This window comes from Pteropus vampyrus, unplaced genomic scaffold, assembly GCF_000151845.1.
Source record: "Pteropus vampyrus isolate Shadow unplaced genomic scaffold, Pvam_2.0 Scaffold125, whole genome shotgun sequence".
NCBI classification, from domain to species: Eukaryota; Metazoa; Chordata; class Mammalia; order Chiroptera; family Pteropodidae; genus Pteropus; species Pteropus vampyrus.
In genome coordinates, this window is record NW_011888906.1 from 1,396,917 (window position 1) to 1,422,362 (window position 25,446).

The following is a 25,446-nucleotide window of genomic DNA, read 5'->3' on the forward strand; positions in this document are numbered from 1 at the left end:
GTAGGAAATAGCAGGACCAATTATGTTTAATTCTGAGTAACTGACAGTTACCTCTGCCAGCCTGACCTTTCCCCTCTATGCATATTATTTTGTTCAGTTAAGAAGATCATGCTTACTTCCCTTGTAAGCCAGACAAAAAGAATTGAAAATGGGTGAATCAGGAAAGGAAGAGACCCGGAATTCACCGTTCCCCGTTTTTTTCCTAAGGCTTCTGTCTAGCCCCCTGTCTCTTTAGTCAGAGGTCTCTGGGACTCTAGTATAATGAGGACTAAGAGGGTCTTCTTAGGTAGGTATCCACCCTTCTGTGTGTTCTGCTCTAGTGTTGTTCCCTACTAGCTCAGAAAGTCTATTGCTTATTTCTTTCGTGAATTCCATCATTTTCAGTTATGAGTTTTACTTGAAGGGAAAAAAAAACCCCATAGCGTCTCCCTGGTTAATCTAAAAATGACAACACAGCAGCTGGCTGGGAACAGTACAGGAAAGTGGGAAGAGGAATAAAATGCCTGTCATGGGAAGCAGGCTCGTTGCAGATGGAACAGAGTTGCCTTCCCAAATGACTGTTGTCTATCTCCCTTCAGCTATTGTGGAAAACATGGCTGAGTTCCGGCCCGAGATGTGTACAGAGGCTGCCCAGCAGGGTCTTCTGCAGTGGTTGTTGAAGAGGCTGAAGGTGAGTTTGCCTTTGGAGATGCAGTTCAAACCCCTTTTTCTCTGGACACGGCTCATGCTGAGTCTTGGCATAGATTTTTATACCCACACTGTATGATCTAGTTTGCAAATCTTTTGCAAACTCTTGCCTCTTGCTTTGTTTCTCCTCTTTCGTTTGTTTTAAAAGAAGATGTTTTAATAGCTTTTAATAGCTCTGAAAATAATACAAATATGTAAATACAAACAAATTCATGTGATACAGAAGCTATAAAACTGAAAATAAAAGTTCCCCTCTGCTGATTTCTTCTAGTTCCACCTCCCAGAGGCAGCCACTGGGAACAATATTTTGTCTGTTCTTCCAGAAATTTTCTGTGCGTATGTAGGAGAGAGAGAGAGAGAGAGAGAGAGAGAGTGAGAGAGAGAGAGAGAGAGTGTGTGTGTGTGTGTGTGTGTGTGTGTTTCACAAATAGAAATACATAGTACTTTTTAAAGCCCCTTATCCTGGCCTGATCTGACGCTTCCATTTCTCAGTTTGAAACATTGGCCTTGTTACTTTTCAGACATCTCTTTTACATACCCCCTGCTCTGCCAAGGTCAAAATTATTGTGACCCCTGTATCTGTCTTTGTTCATGCTCCTTCCTCCACCAGAAATGACTCCTATCTTTCTCGTGTATTTCTAGATTATACACGCTCCTTATTAACCAGCATATATCCCTAGTCTTCCATGTGGCCTCCATCATTTTTAGGATTGAAAGGAAATTTGTAAGTTCTGTTGTAGATAGAAAATGTTAAATCAAGACCTGTAGAGATTAAGTGCCTTGCCCAAATTCATACAGCTAGTTAGAGATAGAGCTGGATCAAGACCTAGGCCTCCCGACTTTCCTCATGCACCCTTTCTAGAGCACTGCTTTGCCCAAGGCCTATACTGCCTTATTTCTTTTCCAAATAGCAGCCATTTTACTTTTTTCTTACTAGTTCTCTTGTGGGAATTAGCAGATCTGGGTTCTAACATATACCCATAATAGTATGACACTTACCCTCATGGAACATCTTTTCTTCATCGCCTAGCTGACTTTTCATTTTATTATGTGTGCTCATCGTCTCTCCAAATATCCTTAAACTCTTTAAGAGCAAGGACAGCATATCCATCATATTTGCATCTCCTCCCGATTGTTCTCAAGGTGTGGTTCCTAACCAGGTGCATCAGAATCACCAGGCAGCTAGTTAGAACCCACACAGTGGACCCACTGAATCTGTCCAGCTTGGGGTGGAGCCAGCAATCTGTGTTTTAACAAAGCCTCCAGGTGATTCTGATGCCCGCCCGCCCTAGGTTATTTATGTTTACATTGCTCGATAAAGTCTTGCTGTTTAACTGATCATCCCATGTTTATTCAGTGGTCCTTGAGTAATTCTTAAGTGAGGAACACATTCGTGAGTCTCCTTTCTGTGCTGGTAGCCTAGCAGTGTATAGCGATACTCATGGATTTCTTCAGCCTCTAAATGAAACTTCACTAATTTGTGCTAATGAGGATGAAAACTATTGCAGACGATTGCATTAAATGGTTTAGCAGGTAAGCAAATAACAGTGGTGTGAAAGGCACTGCGGCAGAGTTTATTTTTTTTAATGAGAAATGTAAACTTGTTAGGATATTTTACACTATTGAAATAACACTGAAACCAAAACTTTTATTTTTTTTCTTTTCTGAGGAAACAAAATAAAAATTCCCTTTTGTTTCCCAATTAAATCAGTGCTTCAAAAACAGTTGCACAGTCGGCACATGAGCTAGTGAATTGAGAATTGGCTGCATTATACTACGTGTACAGCCAGTTGATGCTAAGTCCCTTGCCTCTTCTAACCAGGAGCTGGGATTTTGCAGGGCACAATCTGCTTTGACAGTTGTACAGGGCTGTAGATGTGTCTGAACCTGCCCCATGTGTTCCAGGAACCGGAGGTGAGCTGCAACAGTAACCTGCAGCTTCTGGCTGTGGGTGGTAGCATGATTATCTTATACTTTCCAAAAAAGCAGCAGCTCCCAAAAAAGGTGAAGTTTAATTTTATTCAAGGCTAGTACATGCTGAAGACAAACCTATGCTTGACTCTGTAATTACTCTGACAGCTGAAAGATTTAGCATCACCAGGCTCCTGCATGGAAGGCTGCCCCAGAAGTTCCAGATCCCATGGTTAACTTTGCCAAATCTAAGAGACCATACCTGCTAAATGAATTCTCCTTTCTCTTAATTTTGACTAAATGCCCTTGTAATTTGGCATTTTGCTATTTTGCAAGCGTGGAGGCTGTCATCTCTGGCTGAGATTTAAACAGAAATAAAACAACTTCCTTGGTGATTTTTGGTTTTGGCTAGACATGGAAGATTAGTCTCCTTCCTTCCTACTTCACCCATAGTTTCCCACAGTTTCTTTTATTTCTTTTCCACTAGATTAAAATATTTGGTTGTCATCATCATCATCACCACTACTAAGTTTTCCCCATCTAATGTGAGTGTCAGGTATCGGCTGTTTATTATGTGCGAAGTGTTATTTTGGATACCTTACGTATGTTATTTTTGATCTTCACAAACAGCCTTCCAAGTGGGCGCTGCTCACCCCAGTCTATTAGATGAGCAAAGAATTCCAGAGAGGGGAACTGCCTTCCCCAAACCCCAGGGGAAGCATGCGGGAGAGCCGGTGACAGCCGGGCCTGGGTTATCTCCAGAGCCTCCCCGTCTTGCCAGGCTACTTCCCAGCTGTCGCCTCTTTGAGGCTCAAGCATTGCAGCCCTCAGCGTTGGGAAATTATGAGGCCTAATCATTTCGACTTTCTGATTAGAGTCTCATGCCAATTTATCAATCAAAGGACCTATATTTTAAGAGAAAGTAACGAACTTATCGTTTTGATTTTTAAAAATTTATTTTGGGCAAATTGGAAACTCCTTGAGGTGTCACACAGCAAAAGCTGGAGATTTTCTGGGAGAATCAGGAATTCTCAATAGAGGGGAGTCAGCTATTGGGTGCCTGTTATCTATATACTGGTTTATTTAATGTAACCACCTCATGAGGAAATTACTTATTTTCACTGAAGAGAAATTGAGTTAGAGAGGCAGAGTGATTTGGCCTACTGTGTATTAGGCGCTTCCATATTAGTTAATTCTCATAGTAACTGCAAAGAAGATGTTATTTTATTTTCACCATTCCACAGCTAAGGAAACTTGAGACTAAGAAATGTTGCTGGGGTCATAGGTGCCCAATCTCAGTCCACGGTGCCATTAGTGTCTCAGGAATTTTGTTTTTACAGCCTCCCCGTGCCAAAAAGGACATAACAATCCCATGTTTAAGTAGTTAGGTCCAAACAGTTTAAAACCTATTTCTGTCCTAACAAGTTACTAGTCATTTGTAAAATAATGCACATGAATTAAAAGAAAATGGATTTTCATTCATTCTGAAAGACTACAGTTACTTACTAATAGATGTGTGTGCTTTTTGAGTTCTACACAATCTTGGACTCAGGTTGAACACCACCAGCCTCATTCTTATGCCACATTGATTTTCACACAGTTCTTTTATCACAGCAACCACCAAAAAACCAGCTTCATAAAGGTAGGATGTCACAAAAAGAAATGTACCTGGAGCTAGTAGTTAATGCAGTGTTCAGCAGATGTCAGATGTCACTGTGCTTTCCTTCGAAATTGAAAATAGCCTGTGGTGCCCCCTGTGAATTCAGTGTGATACCTCAGATACTTTGGCACACAGTTTGGGAACTACAGACTGTGCCACACAGGTAATGCATGCTTATGAGTCAAACCTAGGTGTGTCTGATCCCAGAACCATGTCCTTTTTTTTTTTTTTTGATGCCGTATTAGTTGTTAACATTAATTTTCATTCGGTGTAATATTTTTTAATGTTATAACAATGGGCAGTGTTCATGTCAAATTCACCTTTGTTTGCTGTCATGTTCAATTCTTTGTCTTGCTTATAGCAGCTGCCCAATAAATATTTGTTGGAAAAAAGAGGAGATCTATCCCCTACCTTGGAGACAAGTTTACAAACTCAAATAAAGGACAAGAGGCATTGGAACCACAGAAAAAGGCTATTGCTCTAGTGGCCCGATGTCTTTGGCTTCTTTCAGTTAAAGATATATGTCGATGTGGCTTAAAACATTTAAAATAGCAATGCTTGTAACTTAAATAATTTGAGTAAGTAATTTTATTAGCAAATGTTTGATTGTGGTGGAGGTGCTCACCCCTTGGGTTTTCACTTTTGTGTTTTGATTTTTATAAAATTTTTTCTTAAAGTAAAATATGCCACAGATTGCATTTAAAGCTTGGCTATCATACTGAATTTCTTGAAACGAGGCCTTAAGCTTGCCCAGAGAATACACCTTACAGTCAGCACACGTAAGACCTTGCATTTACAGATCTTTTAATCTAAGATGGGTCATACCTGGTCAGCCTTCTGAAACCCTGTGGGGTGCATTTAGGCTTGACGAGGAGGACGTGCACAGAAAACTGAAAAGATGCTGAGTGTTGCTTCATTAGTGGCCACTCTTCCTTCTTAAGTACAAAATCAGTATCCAAACAGAACTGTGAATGGTGCTAAGATGATGGAGGTGTAGCTCCAAAATAAACACTTCCCCTGGCCTTTCTAGGTATAGATATTATTTGTCATTTCAAAAAACCTGGGTAGGTAGTAAGTCTGCTGCTGATTGACAGTTGTCTTTGTACCTGCATTTTAAGGATCGAGAATACGGTAAGTTAAAACACATTGATAAAGCTTGCTCCCTTCTGCACCTTTATTCAAGTGGCATCGTTAATGGTGAGAGAGTTGAGTTTGCTACTGAAACAATAACGTGGACAGCCATGAAAGATAGTCTCTGCAGTAGGTACGTCCCCTCTGAAACTCCCACGTCGCAGAGCATGCAGCAGGGAAAGAATTGTGGGTAGTAATTTGGGTGTTAAAATATTAACACATTTCTGCATATTTAATGTGGTTTCCTTTTTAAATAGTAGGCAGATTATGGCACACAAGCAGATAGGTTTATGATTTCAAATTAAATTTTAAGCATTAAAAAAATCTGAAAGGAACTACTTTGTCATAAATACATTCAACTAATCTAAATAAGAACTTACTTCTTTTCAACTGCTCTGATGTATCAGCTAATTTACAGATTGATTTTATGATTATAACTTGTGAACAAAGCTTCATGATGATTTTAGTCTTGAAAGTTCAAAACCTTCAGTCATTCATCTAGTTCACATTTGAGTATGTACTGTGTGCTAGACAGTAGTCTTTGGACTCAAAATGGGGAGTCTGTCTGGGAGGGCTTCACAGAGAAGGTGACATTCATACATGGGACTATGAGAGCTATTGTGTGCATCTGCTATTTATGGTTTTACTATGTAGTACCCGAGTCTTGTCTCTTGAGAACAGAGACAGACTTTTTTTTTTTTTTTTTAACCCTTAATCTGCCTTTTTTCTTTCTAACTTCTACTTTCTTTCTAACTCCGGTCCTAGTACTTGGAAAAATTCATCCTGGGAAGAGAAGCAAGGGCCCTTAACGTTTTTTCTCATTTCTCCTATTTCCCCACAGGCAAAGATGCCTTTCGATGCCAACAAACTGTATTGTAGTGAAGTGCTGGCCATATTGCTCCAGGACAATGATGGTGAGGCCCCCTCTCAGTATTGACATTCTGTTAGGATAGGAGCCAGGCTTGTTTCAGATCATGACAGCAAGCTCTCTTGCCTTTGGCATCCCCTTGCTCTCCCTCTCGCTCTCTGTGCAGCTTTTGTACTCTGTCAAGCTGTATTGATTTTGTTTGCTGATGTATCAGTGTTAGACGGCTGTAAAATCTGACAGTTAGCTTCATTTTTTTTCTTCCTCTATTTTTTCCCGTTTTAGAAAACAGGGAATTGCTTGGGGAGCTGGATGGAATCGATGTGCTTCTTCAGCAGTTATCCGTGAGTAATTCTTACGCTTCCTGTCTACCATGAAGAAACATGGCCTGCTCTAAATGGGAGGTGGAGCTGGAACTTGTGGGAGGGAACAAGCCATGTGATGCAGGGCGTTTGGAGTGTGTGGACAGTTTTGAGGTTATATTAGATGTAGTTCGCCTCTTTTTCTTATTTGCTCTTTATGACCAAATACTACTGTGTATCTGATATGGACTGGACTTTCTTTGTCTTCTGATATTTGTTAACCCAAAAGAGGTGTGCTTCCTGCTTAAGTGTATGTTTTGGGGCCAAGAATAGCAGTTATTTATAAGTGTCCCACTTCCAAGATTTTTCACTTCCTTTTCTTTTAATCTGCCACTAAAATGGCATCTTATTCATTTAGAATCCAAGAAGTTCCAGTGCAGTGGGGTAGAGGCCACAGAGGAGGATAGGGAAGAGTGTGGTACTGGAGGCTGGAATGAGAAATTGGAAATTGCCATTTGTTGATCGTAAGAAATCTAAATCCAGTTGCAATGTTCTGCTGGCATTCTGAAAATACTGTTCAGATTTTTTTCTAACAAATCTCATCTGTGCTATTCCAAAAACAAGACTGGAAATAGATCATTTGGATAAAATCTTGAGAGTGTTGGGAGTGTCTGAGATGTCAGTTTGCATACAGCTTCTGTCTTGGTGCCAGCTGCCTGAGTGGCTTGGCCTCCACCCCCAAAAATAGAGTTTTGGAATATGAATCTGTTTTCAGTTCTGGGAAGGTGCTTAGTCCTGTTCCTGCAAAATTATTGATCATTTTGTAGTAGACTGTATGGGTATGCATATACTGCTAAAAGGCTTTCCTCTTAATATGCCACATATATCTCTGGCAAAGACAAGACTTCTGTTTTAAGCTGTTCTCATGATTTAGAGCCACAGCTGCCATGTAAGGCAATTCGGTAGCCCTGTTAGATAGGAAACTCTTCCTTATGTTGAGCCAAGATTTGCCCTTCTGGATCGTGGGTTTGTTTTTTTTTTTAGAAGAGGAAGAAATGGGTGGTGATTGGTTGGGCAAATGGAGGGCTTTGGGGGTAACTGGCAAATTGTTTCTTGACTTGGATGGTGGTTTCAGGCGTGTTCACTTTATTCATTTAGCTATAAATGTCTTTCATGGAGTTTTCTATATCTGTGTTATACTATACAGTAAAAAAATTTTGGTGGTTTTTTTTTTTTTTTTTTTTAAATCCACCTCCTTGGAACTATGTCTCACTCACGGACCCAGTGGTCAGTTGAGTGTTTTAGTGTTTTGCAGAACTGACAACCATTTATTTAATATCTGTGAATAAGAAAGCCCAGTTTCTCTAAAATGAAAACTGATGAGAATTTTGTTTGGTAAGCTTGTTTCCTCAATTGTAGGGCTATCATGATGACAGGCAGGCTTTGGAAATTGTTGAGTGCTGGCCAATGAAAAGACATTCTCTCCTGGCTCTGTGCTTTCTGATGTCTTTGCTTCACAGGTATTTAAAAGACACAATCCTAGCACGGCTGAGGAGCAAGAGATGATGGAGAATCTTTTTGATTCACTCTGTTCCTGCCTAATGCTCAGTTCCAATCGTGAGCGCTTCCTGAAGGGCGAGGGTCTTCAGCTGATGAATCTCATGCTCAGGTATGTTTCTTGCCTCCTAGTGCTCCATCTTTTTTGCCCAACTCCTCTCTGTTATCCCGGATTCAAGAACATGTAGTTATCGTCTCTTATTCCCTTGAGTTTCCTGTATATGTAAACCTCTAGAGTCTTCCAGGGTATATGTGATGTTTTCTAAAGTGAGAGTAGATGAATAAAACGTATTTTTTTTTTTTTTTTGGTCTGTTCGTGCTCTGTTGTGTCAGTTGGTAATAGGACCACTGCAGAAATGTCTTTTTGCTCCTTCTCTTAGTGTGTTCGTTTTGGGAAATCTAGTTATTAACTTCTAAACATGTCCTATGTTAATTTCTAAACTTAGCCCAATTTTCTTTATTTCCCACATAGACCTATCTATGCCATATGTTTATCTGTATTTCTGCTGTCGACAGCAGAATATTATTCATATTTTTCATTTACACATATTTTTCATTATACATTATTTTCAGTAATGAATTGTGCATATGCTATGTGGCTAGCATAGGAAATATGAAAATGTACAAGACAGTTCTGTAACGTTTCTTCATAGTACTTATATATCTTATTATTTGTGTTCTAATTTCTTAAAGTAGTTAAAGTGGATATCATGTTAGTATGTTTTACAGAATCCTAAATTTGGAAGTGAATAGGAGGTAGCTTGTCAATATCTCTTTTGAGAAATCTTGCTAGGAAGGGGAGTAGAGAGATGGGAGGTGGGAGGTGTAACGGGAATGTGGTATAGGTCAAGGGACAGTTTTTTAAGTTGAGAGATACTAGAGCATATTTGCATGGTTGGAAGGCCCTAATCATTACTGAATTATTCTTTATGAAATCGAACCAGAGTCTGTTGTCTTGAAACTTCTATTCACATATGCTGAAAACTCTTAAACGATTTGACAGTTTTTAAAATAAATTCGATATGTATCTATTAAATAAAATTTAGAATATAGATATGCAAAACTACTCTTAAAACACTGGTAGGACACTTTATTGAGTGCTGGGCTTATACAGAAATGAGTAATATAGGATTCTTGCCCCCAAGGAAACAAACATCTCTGTCACCTAAACACAACCCAATTTTGGGTATCTATCCTTAGTCTTTTCTTCTGTACTTGTTTTCTTATTTTTAACAGCTTTTTAGGCCTGCCACATACGTAATCTTCTCCACTGTTTCTTTTTAAACTTAACATGCTGTTTCCCATGCTGTGACATAATCTTCTTCAGAGTTTTCAGTAACTGCATAATGGACTCTAAGGCAATATAGCTTACTTAGTATTCTTCTGTTGTTGATATGGAGGTTATTGCCAATGTTTTGCTATTATCACCAATTCTATAATGATCATTTTTGTGCTTTAAACTGGTTTTTTGTATTTAAGATTATCAAGATACGTGTTTCTAAAATACATTCTCTTTAAAGGCTTGTGTAATGTTGGGGAGGGTGGCATGGTATAGACCTCTTTTTCCAGTACATCTAAGACTTTGGACTGATTGAAAATCTTTGAATTGCTTTAAAATTTTTAAAGTGCAGAGAGGGGCATTGAAATTATTCAGAGACCTTAGTGTTCAGCTGATTTTTGCGAGCTTTCCTGTCTTGAGTCTTTTGTTTGTTTATCTCCTTTACCCTTCTAATTGCCTGTCCTTTTGTTGTAATGACCTATCTTCTCTCAAGCAAAAAGCAAGTAAAGAAGATGCATTTGGCTTCCTGGGCCTTCTAACCTTAAAAACTATACTCTGCAGGGACTTTTCCCTTAGCTTCTTAAAGGTCTGAACTGCCAGTGTCTTTGGATGGTTGAGTGCAAATATGAAGTGATATATTCCTGTAGCATATGGCTTGGTAATGTGCAGCAATGGGGGGCTGAATAAATAACCAGAAATATGGATTATTCAAACATGAACGCTGAGATTCTGGGAGCCTAATTAAAAGGAGCTCCAAAAGACTTAGAAACTATACCTCTCTAGGATCTCCTAACTTTTCATTTTTGAGGGCTAAAGTTACTGTTAGATTAATTCTTCTGCAGTAATTAGCTATATTAGCAGATTCAGCATTTCCTTTTTTCTCTTTGCCATACTCTTTGTTCTGTGTTATTTTTCTTCTTCAGACTCCCAAATAGAAAGTTTAATTTGGAGGGAATTTTTTCTATCTTGCTAGATTTGCCCTTTCTGATCTTCTAGCAAGAGCTGCCAAGTTGTTCTCTGTCTAGAGAGGCCCATTCAGGACTAGGAGGCTGTAATGCTAGAAGTTCAGGAAAATTTCTGTGATTCCATTGCCCCTGAATACTAATCTTTACTTTGATTCTGGCATACATCAAACAGTTATGAAATGCCCACCTAGAGAGGTGGCAGTACGGTATAGCGGGGAAGAAGAGTTTGGGAGTTGAGGTAAATGTGCATTTGGAACATGGCTCTTTCACTTACTAGCTCTGGATACTGGGTGAGTTAGTCTAACCTTTATGACCTCTGACCCTCAGTTTTTTTTTTGTCTGAAAAGTGAGAGTAACAGTGCCCAATTTGTAGGGATTTTGTGGGACTTTGCTATGCATACAGTATCTGGGACAATTCTGCAACTATTCAAACACCGATAAGGTACTGAGTGGCTGATGAACAAGGCAGGATTCCGACCCTCAAGAAACTCAATAGCTAGTGAAGGGAGGCCGACATTAAATAACTAATATAATTTAATTTGTTAACTATTAAGAGGAACTATTAAGTGTTAATTTTGCATGTCTCTGCTCTGTGAAATTTTTTTAACATTCCGATTATTGTTGGGGAAAGGTCATCAACGAGATCGTTTATGTGCACACATTATCACACACACATACACACACATATGCATGTACCCGATTTAATGCTTCACCTTTACCGAGACATAATTTACATACAATAAAATGCACCCATTTGAAGTGTACAGTTTTAATTTTGACAGATGTATACACCTTTCCTTTCACTACAATGAAGATATAGAATAGTATTGTCCAATAGAAATGTGAGTGAGATGTGTAGTTTTATACTTTGTAGTAGCCATAGTAAAAAGGTTAAAAGAAATTAATTTTAATAATGTATTTTATTTAACCTACCGCATTAACAAGTCATCATTTTAACATGTAATCAGTAAAAAATACTATTATTGAGCCATTTTGTTTTATACCATTTGAAATCCAGTGTGTATTTTACATTTACATCTCAATTCAAAAGCTAAATTTTTAGTAAAGAACTTGATTTATATGTAGGTTTCATACAATTTACAGTTAAAAAATTAGATTTCCATACCCAGATTTTTCCGAACTTACTTCAATGTTGCCCAATAACTGAAAAGAGCATCAATTTTTAAGTTTAAACAAATTTATTTAAATTAAATTTAAATTTTAGCTCCTCAATTGTATTAGCCACATTTCAGATGCTCAGTAGCCGCATGTGGCAGTGGCCACCGTATTGAACAGTGCATATATAGGTTGCTTTTATCAACCCCCCGCCCAGATTCCTGGATCCCTTTTGCAGTTAGTTCCCACCAGTCCACCCCTGAGCCCTGGCAACCACTGGGCTTCGAAGCAGAAGCCAACACAAATGTCTACACTTCAGTTTACCTCTGTTAGGGATGCTCGAAGCTCTCAACCATCTTCTTCCATCATCCTCCTAGGTGTTCATTTCTTAAAACCTTTAAACTCAGTTTTCAAAAAAGTCCTTCATGCAGATTTGAAATCTCCAGCTTTCATTTCCAGGGCCTTTTTGGAAGTGTAGTATCTCTCTGCCATTACCTCACAGGCCTTTCCTGGAGGTTTATCCTCCCGCCCAGGTGTTACTTTAGTTGTCAGGTGACTTTTTTCATTCCTGTGTTAAGAGTGTCTGGATTTCACAGTGCTTGGCAGAATCAATAAGGGAGAAAAAAAGCTATTGTTTTCTTCTCCCTCTGCCAAAGGACAGATGAAGACGTTTTGGAAAAGAGGAAAAGATTGTTGAGGTGATATTTAAAAATAGAACTCATGCTATGAAAAAAGCAGCAGGTATCCAATCCTAGAATATAGAAGCCCCTCCAAAAGGAATTTCTCATTCGGCCATAGTGTTTTGATAAAGAGAAAATATAAAATGAGAGTGGAAAGCGAAGACCCTCTGGGGCAGTGTAGACCTGTATACTGAAAGGAGGAGAGAACCAGAGTTTCTGGTGGAGAAAACACTGCTTCTCGCACATCAGGCAGCTGGGCCTCAGTCTCTTGGTTTGGGAGTCAACAGGGTATTCGGATGGTCTTTGCCTAGCAGCAGACTTAAGATAGGAACGTGAACCAAGTGGTATTTTTGTAGTCAGGGACAGGTGAAAGAAAAATAAAATTTAAGAAAGTCACAATTTGTTGTGCAGCTTAACAGAGGGTCCAATTCACAGAAATTAACTTCTACTTCTAGGGAAATGGCCGTTTTCGAATTTTGCAGGAAATGAGGCCTGAGTCCCCTGGATTGAGACTGGTTTGCCATTTTCACGTTCCAGATGTCTCTCTTTGGTAAGACGGTTGCTACAAATAGAAGATTCCAATATATCAGGTTTAATTATAGCTTGTGCTCCAAATCATTTGCTTCTTGCCACCACAAAGCACTTTTTAACTGTATGTCCTTGTATCAAAATGGTTCAGTGTTTTTTAAGAAACAACAAAGCCAGTGGGAGACAGAAGAATTACATTGTCAGTTTCCTTGAAAATGTTGACATGAAGCTTATTACTTCTGTTGTAAAACCCTGTTCCAGTTAGAAAGAGAAGAGACCACTGTGATCCCAAGGGATGTGTGCAAATGCAGCTTGGGGTTGTATAGCAGAAATACGGTGAACTCATCTTGGTTATTAACTATATAGGCCAAGAAAAAAAGGGAATGGAAAGAGGAGGGTACATAGACATATCCATTTCAGGAACCACCAATTTCCCCCCCACCCTGAGGTTTTACAGTAAAATTTTCTTTAAAAAAGAGTGTCTCTGACAAAAGAAACAAATAAAATAGTGATGGTATACCATCTGTAAAGAAAGACTTTGCAGGCCCATTCTGGGCTGTGAGCTTGTACCAAACCATATAGGTAGGTAGGCCAGACTGGGGAATTTTTTTTTAACCTTGAAATTTTATTTCCTTGTGTTTTACCTTTTTCTGTATTGGTTTTGTTCATAATGAACATGTGAAGGTCAAAGTCTATTGCATTTTTATTCTCACGGTCCTTTACAGCAAGGGTCCCCAACCTCAGGCTGCGATACGGCCCTTGCTTGGCCTGTTAGGAACCAGGCCACACAGCAGCGGTTGAATGGCAGACTAATGAAGGAAGCTTCATCAGTACTTGTAGCCGCTCCCCAGCGCTAGCATCACCGCCTCAGCTCCACCTCAGATCATCAGGCATTAAATTCTCATAGGAGCACTGGTCCCTGGTGCCGAAAAGGTTGGGGACTGCTGCTTTCCAGAGTAGTTGTTGTTATTGTTATTGTTTTTTTAAGAGCTAGGGCCATTCTTCTGACCTTCAGTCTCAGGATTCTACTACAAAAGCAAAATAATAATACAAATCTTTTAGAAGTCAGCTGTGCTTTCTAATGGGGCTATATGCAGTTTGTGTTTCAAGCTGCACACACAGATCTTGCTTGTTGTTTGTCTAACAAGCGTTCCCTTTGCCTGTTCGCTGAATATTACCATTCTGTCTTAGATGGCTAATAGTAGTTTGCACCTGTTCTCTAGGAACCAGATAAATGCTTCAAAAACACAAAATAATCCTTCCAGCAGCCCTCCAGGCTGGCATTACCTCTTCGTACATTTATGAAAGTGCTGTGGCTGAGAAGGCAGATTAAACTGAAGCAAGATATCACCTGGCAGGATATGGTGTAGGACCTGTTTGAGCCCTTCCAGCAGACATCATAGCTATTCATCATACCATTATCATTAAATTGCAAATATTTAGAGTGTACAATCTGATGTTTGCAGTATTTTTTATTATGCCATGTTTATTTTTAGGGGGCTTATTAGCTCTTCCTCTCTACTTTTTTAGTGGTTGTTTTCAGGTTTATGGTATACATCTTTAACTCAAACCAGTCTATTTTCAGCTGTTATTATATACCTGTAGTGTAAAAACCTTATAATAGTAAACTTTCATTTCTTCCTCTTGGTCTTTGTTCTGTGGTTGTCATACATTTTATTTCTACATATGTTATAAATCCCATTATATATTGTTCTTTTTGTTTAAGGGGGTCATTATCTTTTAAAGAGATTTTTTAAAATAGGAAAGAAGCCTTTTATATTTGCCCAGATTTGCCATTGCCAATGCTCTTCATGCCTTTGTGTAGATCCAGATTTTCCTATGGTATCAGTTTCCCTCTTCCCAGATGATTTCCTTGAGCATCTCTCGTAGTGTTGGCCTATTGGTGATGGCTTCTGTCAGCTTGTGTATGTCTGAAAACGTATTTGCCTTCACTTTGAATGGTATTTTCACCAGATACAGCAGTCCAGGTCAATAGAGTTTGTTTGTTTGTTTGTTTGTTTGTTTCCTCCCTCTCAGTACTTTAAATAAGAGTGTTGCTCCACTGTCTTCTGGATTGCTTCGTTTGCAATGCGAAGTCTGCTGTTATTGTTATATGTGTTGTCTGTAATGTGTCCCTTTTTTTCTGGATGTTTTTGGAATTTTCTCTTTATCATCGATTTTGAATAGTTTTATAATATGCCTTACTGTAGTTTTCTTCATGTCTCTTGTGTTTGGGGCTCATTGAGCTTCTTGGATCTTTGGGTTTATAGTTTTCATCAAATGTGGAAAATTTTCAGTTATTGTATTTTCAATAAAGTTTTTGTGCCTATCCACCTTTTAGAAACTCCAGTTACATGTACAGTAGGCTATTTGAATATATTTAACCACAGCTCACTGGCGATCTATTTTTTTTTTCGTTTTTTTTCTTTCTGTGTTTTAGATACTTTCTATTGTTATATATTCAAACTTATTATTCTTATGCAGTCTGTAATCTGCAGTTACTCTCATCCAGTCAGACATTGTATTTTTCTTCTCTAGATACTCAGTTTGGTTCTTTTTTTTATGCTTTCCTTGTTTCTAGATAACATGCTGAAGCTTTACTTTCTTAAACATATCAAATACAGTTATAATAACTATTTTAATGTTCTTGTCTTCTAATTCTGTCATCAATGTTATTTTTACTGATGATTTTTCTCCTCTTATGGTTAATGTTTTCCTTTCTCTTTGAATGCCTATTAATTTTTTACTAAAATTCAGATACTGTGAATTTTACCTTGTTGGATGCTGGATTTTTTTTTTTTTAATCCTTATAAATATTCTTCAACTTTGTTCTAGGATATAGTTAAATTACTTTGAAATAGTTTTGTTCCTTTTGAGGCTTACTTTTAAGCTCTGTTTAGTGGGACCAGACTAGCCTCGAGTCTCTGGCTAATTTTGCATCATTACTGAAGCAATGCCCTTCTGAGTACTCTATCTGATAAACTGTGAATTCACAAGGTTTTTCCACTGCAGCTGGTGGGAACAGAAACTGTTCTGGCCCTCAGTGAGCTCCAGGGATTTTTTCCCAATTCTTTCAGGTGGTTCTTTTCTGTAGCCTTGGTTAGTTTAGTTTCCTCACATGTTCTAACCAGTACTTACCTGAAGACTTGAAGGGGACCCTCTGCAGATCTCTGTGCAGCTTGAGACTGGAACTCTGCCCGGTGAACTCCAGCCACATTGGTCTCCCCAGACTCTCCAGTATGTCTCCTCCCTGCTCTGAGGCCTAGAAACTCTCCAAGCAGTCAGTTGGACTCATTGCATGTGTTTCCCTCTCTAGGATCACTATCTTATGCTACCCAATGTCAGGTGTCTGAAAACCATTGTTTTGTATATTTTGTCCTTTTATTTGTGTGGGGCACGGGAGGGGATATAAATCCAGTCCCTGTAACTCCCTGTGCGCCCAAAGTAGAAGTCCAGCAGTATATTATATACTTTTTAAAATACTTTCTAAACTACGTTTTCTTACTATTTACTGCTGATGAATATAATGCAGTTAACTTTTGTGTATTGATCTTTTATTAAGCAACTTCCCTGTATTATAATGTATCAGTCAGGTTTTGTTGTTAAAACAACCCCTGGATCTCAAGGACTTTCAATGACAAATGTTTGTTTTTCACTCCTGCTACATCTATCACTGGCCATCTGAAACTCTGTTCTACATCTTTATTTTGAAATTCAACAAAGGAGCAGTGTTTAATGGAATATGACTCTCATGGCAGAGAGAAATGATTGAATGATGCAATAAATCTTAAAACTTCTCCTCTGAAGACACATATACTACTTAGGCTCACATTTTATTGGCCATAAAAAGTCACATGGTCAAGCCTGATACCTCTGGTGGGAGGAGGGATGTATAAGCAGTGATGTATTTGAGCTGGGTCATATAGGCTCACAAGAGCCGATTGTATACATCTTTTTCTAGCACTGCGGTTAGTGACATCACATTGGTAAATCAGCTGTGGTGGGAATAGTTACACCATGTGAATTGTAAAACACAGTAAATCAGCACTTTTTTCCAGGAAAACTAGTTAATCTTTTAGTAGCAAACCACTGGGTATATGCCTCTTTGGGGAGTAGCAGTACATAGTTGGGAACAAGATTATTTTCTATCACATTTTATTTTAATAATTTGTTAATTTTGTGTGTGTGTTTAAATCTTACTAGCTGTGACCTACCTAGTACAGTATTAAATAGGAGTAGTGATAAAGGAGAAACTTGTCTTCCCCTGGTATTAAAAGGAATATGTTTTACCATTGAGTATTAAGTTTGCTTTGAGTTTTTAGAGATAGCATTTATCATATGAAGGAAATTTTTTCTTTTTCTGATGTCACAGATTCACGTTATTGATCAATCAGTGGTATCAAATGCTTTTTCTGCATTTATCAAGATGATTTTTTTAATGTTAATATAGTGAAATGGTATTAAATGAATTATCTGATGTTAAACTAACCTTGCATTCCTCGGATAAGGCCATCTTTTTTTATGTTTTCTAGGAGTCTGCATTTTACTTAGGAATTTTATATTTATACTTTTGAATGAGATTGGCTTGTTATTGTACTCTCTTGGAAAGGTTTTCATATCAGCGGTTGTTTTTTGTTTGTTTTAGCTTTATTAAATGAGTTGAATAATGTTCCTTTTTTTTCTGTAGAAGTTTAACTAAAATTAGAATTATTTCCTTCTTGAATGTTTGTTAGAACTTGATAGTTATGCCTTCTGGCCCTTGAATTTTATTTGAGAGAAGATTTTTAAGAACTGATTCAGTTTTTGAATGGCTATAGACCCAATTGGATTTTTTTATATTTTTATTTTTCTTGAGCCAGTTGGGGAAATTTATATTTTCCTAGGAATTCGTCCATCTCACCTGTTTTTGCAAGTGTTGGCATAAAATTGTTTTTCATGTTCTGTTTTTAATGCCTTCTGTATCTGTAGTTTTGTCCCTTTCTGTTCATTCCCATTATTGTTTATACATGCCTCTTCTTTTTTTTTATTGATCACTCTTGCTAGAGATTTTTCAGTTTTATTGGTCTTTTTAAAGTACCAGATTTGGACTTTGCTGATCCTCTTTATTAGGAGTTGGCAACTAAAGTCTATGTGCCAAATCTGGTTAAGGCCTGTTTTTCCATGGCCAGCAAGCTAAGAATGGTTTTTGTATATTAAAAGTGCTATATATATGTAAAAACTTGCACACACAAAGGAATGAGGCCACTGAGACCATATGTGGCCCATGAAACCTAAAATATTTTCTGTCTGGCCCTTTACGTAAAATTTGCCAGTCCATACGCTCTAGAGTTCTGGTTTATTGGTCGCTGGTTGTTGTTTATCTTACTTTACTGTTAGCCACGCTGTAAGTAGTTTCTCTGCATATCTAGCACACCTTAGTGCTAGAAACAAAAGTTTTAACCTCTATTTTATGTATTTGTTTCCTGGCATAGGCAGTCAAGCAGTGATTGGTGCCAGTAGTTAATGAAAAATGAATGAGAATAGAAATTGAAAATTGAAAAATTATGTCTAGCAACATAGAAGACCACCAATATTCTATTTTAGTGGTGAAATGTTTCTTAGCATCTCTCGGAGCACCAGTGTTCTTTGGCACTATAATTTGAGAACACCTATGAACTTAGTCATATTGATCTCACTGTCTAATTCATAGAAATCCTTGAAAGTGGTCTTATATTTTAGGAGCTAAAAAGAAGTAAACTTTATCATGTACCTTGTAAAGCAAACAAAAATGACCTTATCCAAGTTTCTTACCAGGATTAACTTATGGTTCATAGTGTCTTTTAAGGGATGCCTTTACTTATTATTATTTTTCAATCCTTTAGTCTTTAGGCCAGAGAGGGAGTGGACTTTACCCTTTTACTTGTTCTTCAAATAAGATTTCTCTAGGGTTCCATCCCTCTTTTCTACATATTCTGTACCCTCTCAGGGCAGTCTTATTCATACCACTGATTAATTTACTACCCATAGATTTAATGATTCTTTCAAATTTTCCTCTATTTTTCATCTCATTCCTGGACTGCAGATCCGTAAGTCTAAATTGGACATCACTGCAATGTCTTACAGGCACCTCGAGTTTGATCTGAACCCAACCCTTCTTATTTCTGGTCTACTATTACTTTGCTTTCTTTTCTTTCTTTCTTTCTTTTTTATTTATTTATTTATTTATTTTTTGCCAATCTCTCTGCCTCTGATACTGCCCAAGTGTAATCTTTCTAATACACAAAATCAGCAGGCTTTGTGCTTTTTTGCTGCCCCTCTTGCTCTTTCTGTTTTGGGAGTACCGTGTACCACTTCCCTGAATGTACCATGCTTACTCGTGTCTTTGCGTGTGCTGTTGTTTTCTGTGTATGAAATACCCTGTCTCGTTTTGCCTTTCTGAGAAAGACGTCCAGTGAAGCTTGGTTCAAGCATCATCATCTCCTTGTAAAGCACCCCTAACTCAGATGCAGTCAGCCCTCCTTCCTGTATTCATATTCTACTTTGTATACACCTCCACTGTAGCACTTGGCTGTTCTCAGTACATCCATCTGCATATCTGTCTCCCCTATGAACTGAGCTCCCCAGAAGCATGAGCTGTGCCTGTTTTTACATCCTCAGCTTAATACCTGGCACCTGTTAGGTACCTCATAAATATTTGATGAAAGAACAAATTTTAAAAAAATTATACTCAGAATGCATATTCACTGCAAAAGTGTTTTTGTATAATAAAAAAGGAAGAAGCAGATGACGACAAGAACAGAACTTCTCTCTCCCCATTCTTCCTCCTCATCAGATGGTTCACTTTGGCAGAATAAGGAGCAGTAGATGACTCTCAGTCATTTCCACAGCTACCCGCTTTTATGGAGGCTTGCATTCACATTGGTCCTGGCATGTTCAACAACTTGATGGACCCAGACAAGACTAAGATAAACTGCTTGTCCTCCAGTAGAATAAATATTTCAAATAAAGTCAACCCAAGAAAGTCAGGCCAAACAGCTATTGATCGCTAAAAGTCTGAACTTAAACCCAATGAATATTCCAAAGTTCACCTCCATGCAGCTCGCCTAAGTGGTGATCAATATGCAATTACTACCCAGCTTTAAATATGTCTCCCACTGCCTACCTGAAGAAGGGTTTTACTTTTAAAATCTTTTATTAAATTTGCTTAGGTGGGAAAAAAAGAGACTTGGCTAAACCAGAGTCTTTTACCTTCGGTATTTTAAACCAGCAGTCCCTAACCTTTTTGATACCAGGGACCGGTGCTCATATGAGAATCTAATGCCTGATGATCTGAGGCGGAGCTGAGGCGGTGATGCTAGTGCTGGGGAGCGGCTGCAAATACAGATGAAGCCTCACTCGCTAGTCTGCCACTCACCGCCGGCTGTGCGGCGTGGTTTTTAACAGGCCATGGGCCAGTACTGGTTAGGGACCCCTATTTTAAAAAATTCCATGTCATTTGTGAAAGGGTTTAAATGTATGCTGAATGGTCACTGAGGGCATCCTGTTAACATGGCCGTCATTCATTTCAAGAGGCCTTCTTCTGAGTGACTAAATGAGGATATTATATCTCAGTTTCCTAAATTTCTGCTCACATGATTATCTGCTCTAGTCATAACCTTTATAAATTCAAGTTTATAAAATAGGTTACTTAAGTCCAGTTGCAGTGAAAACAAGTTTTTTTTTGTCTAGTTTCCTCTTAGAATTTCATCTTGATGCATAAAACACCTTTCCTGCTGAATTTAGAACCTTGTTTACCCTGCTCCTGGTATTTAAGATTTCATGTCTCACCAATACGCCTTTTTCATACCGTAGTCAGAACCCTTTGTCATTTTTCACTTACACTGTTGTCACTGCCCTCCCTGCCCCGAAACTCTGTGTCCCTTTATCACACTTATGCCAGATTAAGCTTTCTAAAATGTACCTATCCGGTACCCTCCTCTCCTTTTCTTAACATTTTGTGGCTTCTCCGCATCTGTGACATGGAACCCAGATTCCCTGACAGCACACCTAGGGCTTGCCATGACCTGTGCCTGCCTGCCTCTTCTCAGTCATCTTCCACCATTGGCCATTCGAAATGATTTCTAGTTTCCCGAGTGGCGTGCTCTTACAAGCCTTCTGTGCCTTTGCACATGCTGTTTGCCAGGGTCATCGCTCTCCCTTCTCTGCCTGGCAGATGCTCATTCTTCAGACTCAGTCTGACGTCACCTTCCATTTGACACCATCACTGACGTCTCTCGAATAAAGTTAATTATCTCCACCTCCTTGGACTTAATTTCCACTGCCTCAGACTTTTGAAATTATTTGTATTTACCTGTCCTTCAATTGCTTAAAGATAGAGAGCTTATAATTCTGAGCAGCTAGTACAGTGCATGCTGCACGAAGGCACATTTCCTTTCAAACTCAGTAGTTGTCTTGAATGTCATGTGTGAGTATCTTTGGACTATTTTGATTTATCCTGCAGCAGAGGGAACAAGGGTAGGAATATTCCAATACATTCTTTATATTTGAGGATGGCACTAAGTAAGATAACCAGCTATCTCAGTTTACCCAGGATGTGCTACTTTCAGTGCTAAAAATGGAACACTGTCATGTAAACCAGAATGACCTTTGGATTCAAGGGTGAAAAAAAAAAACAACCTTTTTTTTTCTTGAAAATAGTTTATCTTTTCTAATTCTTCAACCTTTGATATTGAGGTAACGCTTCATATAGAATTGAATGTATTACCTTTTGTGCTTATCTTTCTGACCATAAGGTGTTCATTTTATTATTGGCTCTCCTAATTGTTAGCAGGTGTTTAAGAGTCCATGTAGATAGACCATTTGTAATAATTATCTCATTGGTGGACATTTAAATTTTTTTCTTTATCTTTATTCCATTTTAAAGAGTACTATAATAAATGTTTTAAAATTATTATTATTAAAGACTAGAACATCCCCATGAAATGCCTCATGTGGAAACCTCTGTCGTTCGCAGAGAGAAGAAGATCTCGCGGAGCAGTGCCCTGAAGGTGCTGGACCACGCCATGATTGGACCCGAGGGCACAGACAACTGTCATAAGTTTGTCGACATTCTTGGTTTACGGACCATCTTTCCCCTCTTTATGAAGTCTCCCAGGAAGATCAAGAAAGTGGGAACCACTGAGAAGGAACATGAAGGTAGGAGTCACTGGGAAAGTCAGCCTAATTTAGCTACCTTCGGAGAAATGGGGGACATGAGAGCTCCTTTGAAAAACTCTGATGTGCAGTCGAAGGGTAGACTCTTATACTACCTTTCTCTTTTCCATCTTTTTATTTTTCTGTGCGTGGAAAAGCAACCCAGAGATCTCAGATCACTGATGGCCTTCGTTGCACTGGTTCTCCGCTTGCTTGAATCCTAGTGGTTCTATATCCTTCTGGCCTGTTAATAAGTCTGTGTGTGAGGGTTTTGTTTTCTTCACTGTAATTTGCAGCAAGGTGTCTCTCTGATGGAAGACCCTTTTGAAAAGAGTAATGAGGTGGCAACACATGTCACTTCCAGAGTGGTGCTTTCATGTATTTCTGCATTAAAGTATGATTCAGCTAACATCAGGAATTGCCAAAATAAACTATTTACAGCCCAGATTCCCCTTTTTATGTTTCTCCTCCCTGATGGTGCATACTCCCAGCAAAATGCTGCCATGAATTGCGATGCCGTAACCAGAGTAGTTACTGCCAAGCCAATCTCTTCCTGCTATTGTCTAGTGGCCTGCTGCATCCCTCCCCCCAATAAATAGCCGCAGTGCAATCTGGAAGGCCAGGGATTTACGAGCATTGACAGTTCCGCTGGAGGCTAACAGACACTTGCACCAGGGAATTTACATGGTTGGATGGTTATTTCAAAGTGTGGGGAGAGGGCAAAGAGGTGGGTGAGGAGCTGGTATCTATGAGAGAGGACGAGAAACTGAGTCGATTGGCTGATTAATTTGGTCGTCTTGTCAAAAGCGAACATTTGTCCCATGGTTTGGGTGATGTTTTTTGTTAGTGGTTGATAGAATTGGCGTAGGCATCTGCAGGATCGTCTGCGTTCCTCACCTTCCTAGATAAAAGTTTCACTTCTCCATTGACTTGGCTTAGCATCTTCCAACTGGAGTGGCTGAAGAGAGGGCTTCATGACTTGTCTTCTGTGGTCATCTGCAGTGATATCTTCTCTGATCAGATTAACTCTTCAGAGACAGCAGAAAGTCTGGGAAGGGAGGAACTGGCAGGGCAGAGGACTGTGACCTCGAGATCTGAGAACAAATAAGAGGATTCAAGTCGCCTCAAATTAGATATTGACCAATCACCATCTGTAAACATGTTCACCCTGCTGCTGATCTCTTTTTTTCCCTCAGTAGAAATTCAGCAAAATGAGGCCATGGGAGTGGGAATAGGTGGTCTTAGAGATCTAAGAGAGAAAAATTTGGAGACAGTCACCGTTCCTTAAAAACCTGCCCCAGTCCTAGTACTGCTGTGTTATGGGCTATCTTATTTAGGCCTTACAACCTGTGAAGTAGATAGTGATACCTTTGGTTTTTTTTTAAGATTAGGCAATCAACAGAGAAAGGAACCGAGCTATGGTTCTGCAGCTAACTGTGACTTTAGACCTTTCCTTTAACTTCTCTGGACTGCATTTTCCTCCCTGATCTATATAATGAGGAAGCTAGTGAACTAGAAGCTTTGATAGCTATACCTTAAGATCCTGAGGCACAGGCCCTATTGTCAAAGCTTTGTCCTATAATCCAGGAAATTCCTCAAGGACTATGCTATGGCCGACCTGCTGGGTTAGAGAGAGAGAGACTGGATGCCACGTCCTGAGCATGCTTGAAGAAAGTGGAGGAAAGCGGCCCCCTTAGCTGGCTCTTGCTCTGTGTGTATAGTACTGAGAGGAGGAGAAGTGACAGATTCAGTGAGCAGCTGTTTTCCTTCTGAAAAATGTGCCCGGTGGCGTGCCGGTAACAGTACATTTGCTCTAGAGTACCCACATTAGGGTTTTGATAACATTATATTAGTGAGGGCAATGGCTTGGTAAGACAGCTCCTGGAAGGCATGTTTGGACTCTAATGGCTGGTGAGGAAGAGCTCTGCATCCTGAGTGCACCAGCACCCAGAGAAAAGAAGTGAACTCCAGGGAGAAAATTCTGCTCTGGGCCTCTTCTCACCCCTGCTAGCTGCTGCCACTCGTGGCAAACTGGCCCTCAGGCCATGAAGGTAGGGTGAGAAAGAAGGCAGAGGAGGGTAGGGTACATCGTGCAAGATTTCTTTGACCTGTCCTCTGAGTTACTGTCTGTGTGCTGGCCTGCGTGACGCGAGTGGACCAACATTGTGTGGCAAGCTAGAGCACAGGAGCCTCAGACCAGGAGTATTTACACACGTGCCCAGGTCATTCCTGCCCCCAGGCTTCCATCTGTAACGGTTTTCTTCGTCTGCCTGGCTACCTTTTAGTTATCCTTCAGGTCCTTAGTTTCGATGTCACTTTCTCAGGGAGGCATATCATGAGCCCCTGGACTGGAATAGAGCCTTCTATTAAATGGACTTTTGGTCCGGGGACTTTGCTTTTATAGCCTTTAATATTACGCAACCAACAGCCTTGTCACCTCTGAGTCCCAGGGCCCAGCTTGGTGCTTGGCATGTGGTAGATGCACAGTAAATGTTTACTGACTGCATGAATGAAGTTCCCCCAAAAACTGCTAATTCAGAACAAACATGGTTCTGGGGCTCTCCTCAGAACCCTACAAGGTTAACATCAATACAGTTGACTTCAGTTCAGATTGATGGTTGTCAGTCATACACCTGGGGTGACTTTCAACCACACGATTTGGAAGCAGAAGCCTCCCCTTTAGAGATGCATCCTTAAGAGCCATGTTGTAGATGGAACTTCCTTTCAGTGAGGCCACCCAAAGACAAGCTTCTTTCAGTAGTCCAGTAACTCCTAACTAGGCATTATAGGCTGAGAATCAGCTTGCCAGTCCAAAAGCTCCGGGGAGACTGCCTGTACTCTTCCATTTTTTTCTTGTCAAACCTCAGGGGCTTGTCACATGTCAGAGTTAGCCTCCTTTAAGTTTATCCTGGTCCAGTCTCAGCCCTTATCACATCTCAGGACCTTCCCCAGACTTGTGGTAGCAGCATAGCCTACCGTGGTACTGATGGATCCACTGCTTATCAACCAAGTGATCTTGGGCAAATTCCTAAATCCTCTGATCCTCCCTCAGTTGTCCCATTTGTAAAATAGTGAGGCTAGATCTACCACATAGGGTGGTTGTGAGGGTCAGGTGAGATGACATGTATGCTTAGCATATATCCCAGAATAGAGTAGACACATTAAGAAGTATAAGTTATTTCTACCAGACCTGTCTCCAGTTCTGCTCACCCTGGCCTTAGTCACATGCACCCATCCTTCTACGAGGTTACTGGGAAGGCCAAGCAAAGACACTGCTCAGGGGGAGAACTAGAAGAGTATGGGTTTTATTTATGCTAAATAGCGGGGTGGCATAAAAGCAGCTGTGTTCCCAAAGCCAACAAAAGGGGTTTCGAGAGGAGAACTTTTCAATTAAGGTGCATCTAGAGAGGAGAGAAGAAGCAAAAACTGCCCTTATAACCTAGAATTGCCGGTAATTTAGTTCCTCTTTTGTGAGTTGGGGTGGAGAAGGAAAAGAATTATTGTAATTGAAATCCGTTCAGGTTTGCATAATAAAACCTTAAGAAATAGATCAGGGGAGGCACTCAGCTTGGGGGATGGGTTGGAAAGAAGTAA

General features: G+C 39.5%; 1 protein-coding gene across 1 annotated transcript in view; it reads left to right on the forward strand.

The window, feature by feature from the left end:
* CTNNBL1 (catenin beta like 1) overlaps nt 1-25,446 on the forward strand; it is a 141,320-nt gene that overhangs the window by 61,461 nt on the left and 54,413 nt on the right. The window contains exons 7-11 of the mRNA XM_011366593.1: nt 579-670; nt 6,231-6,303; nt 6,540-6,598; nt 8,077-8,225; nt 21,674-21,855. Coding sequence (XP_011364895.1) covers nt 579-670; nt 6,231-6,303; nt 6,540-6,598; nt 8,077-8,225; nt 21,674-21,855 — 555 coding nt within the window. The remainder of the gene's footprint in view (nt 1-578; nt 671-6,230; nt 6,304-6,539; nt 6,599-8,076; nt 8,226-21,673; nt 21,856-25,446) is intronic.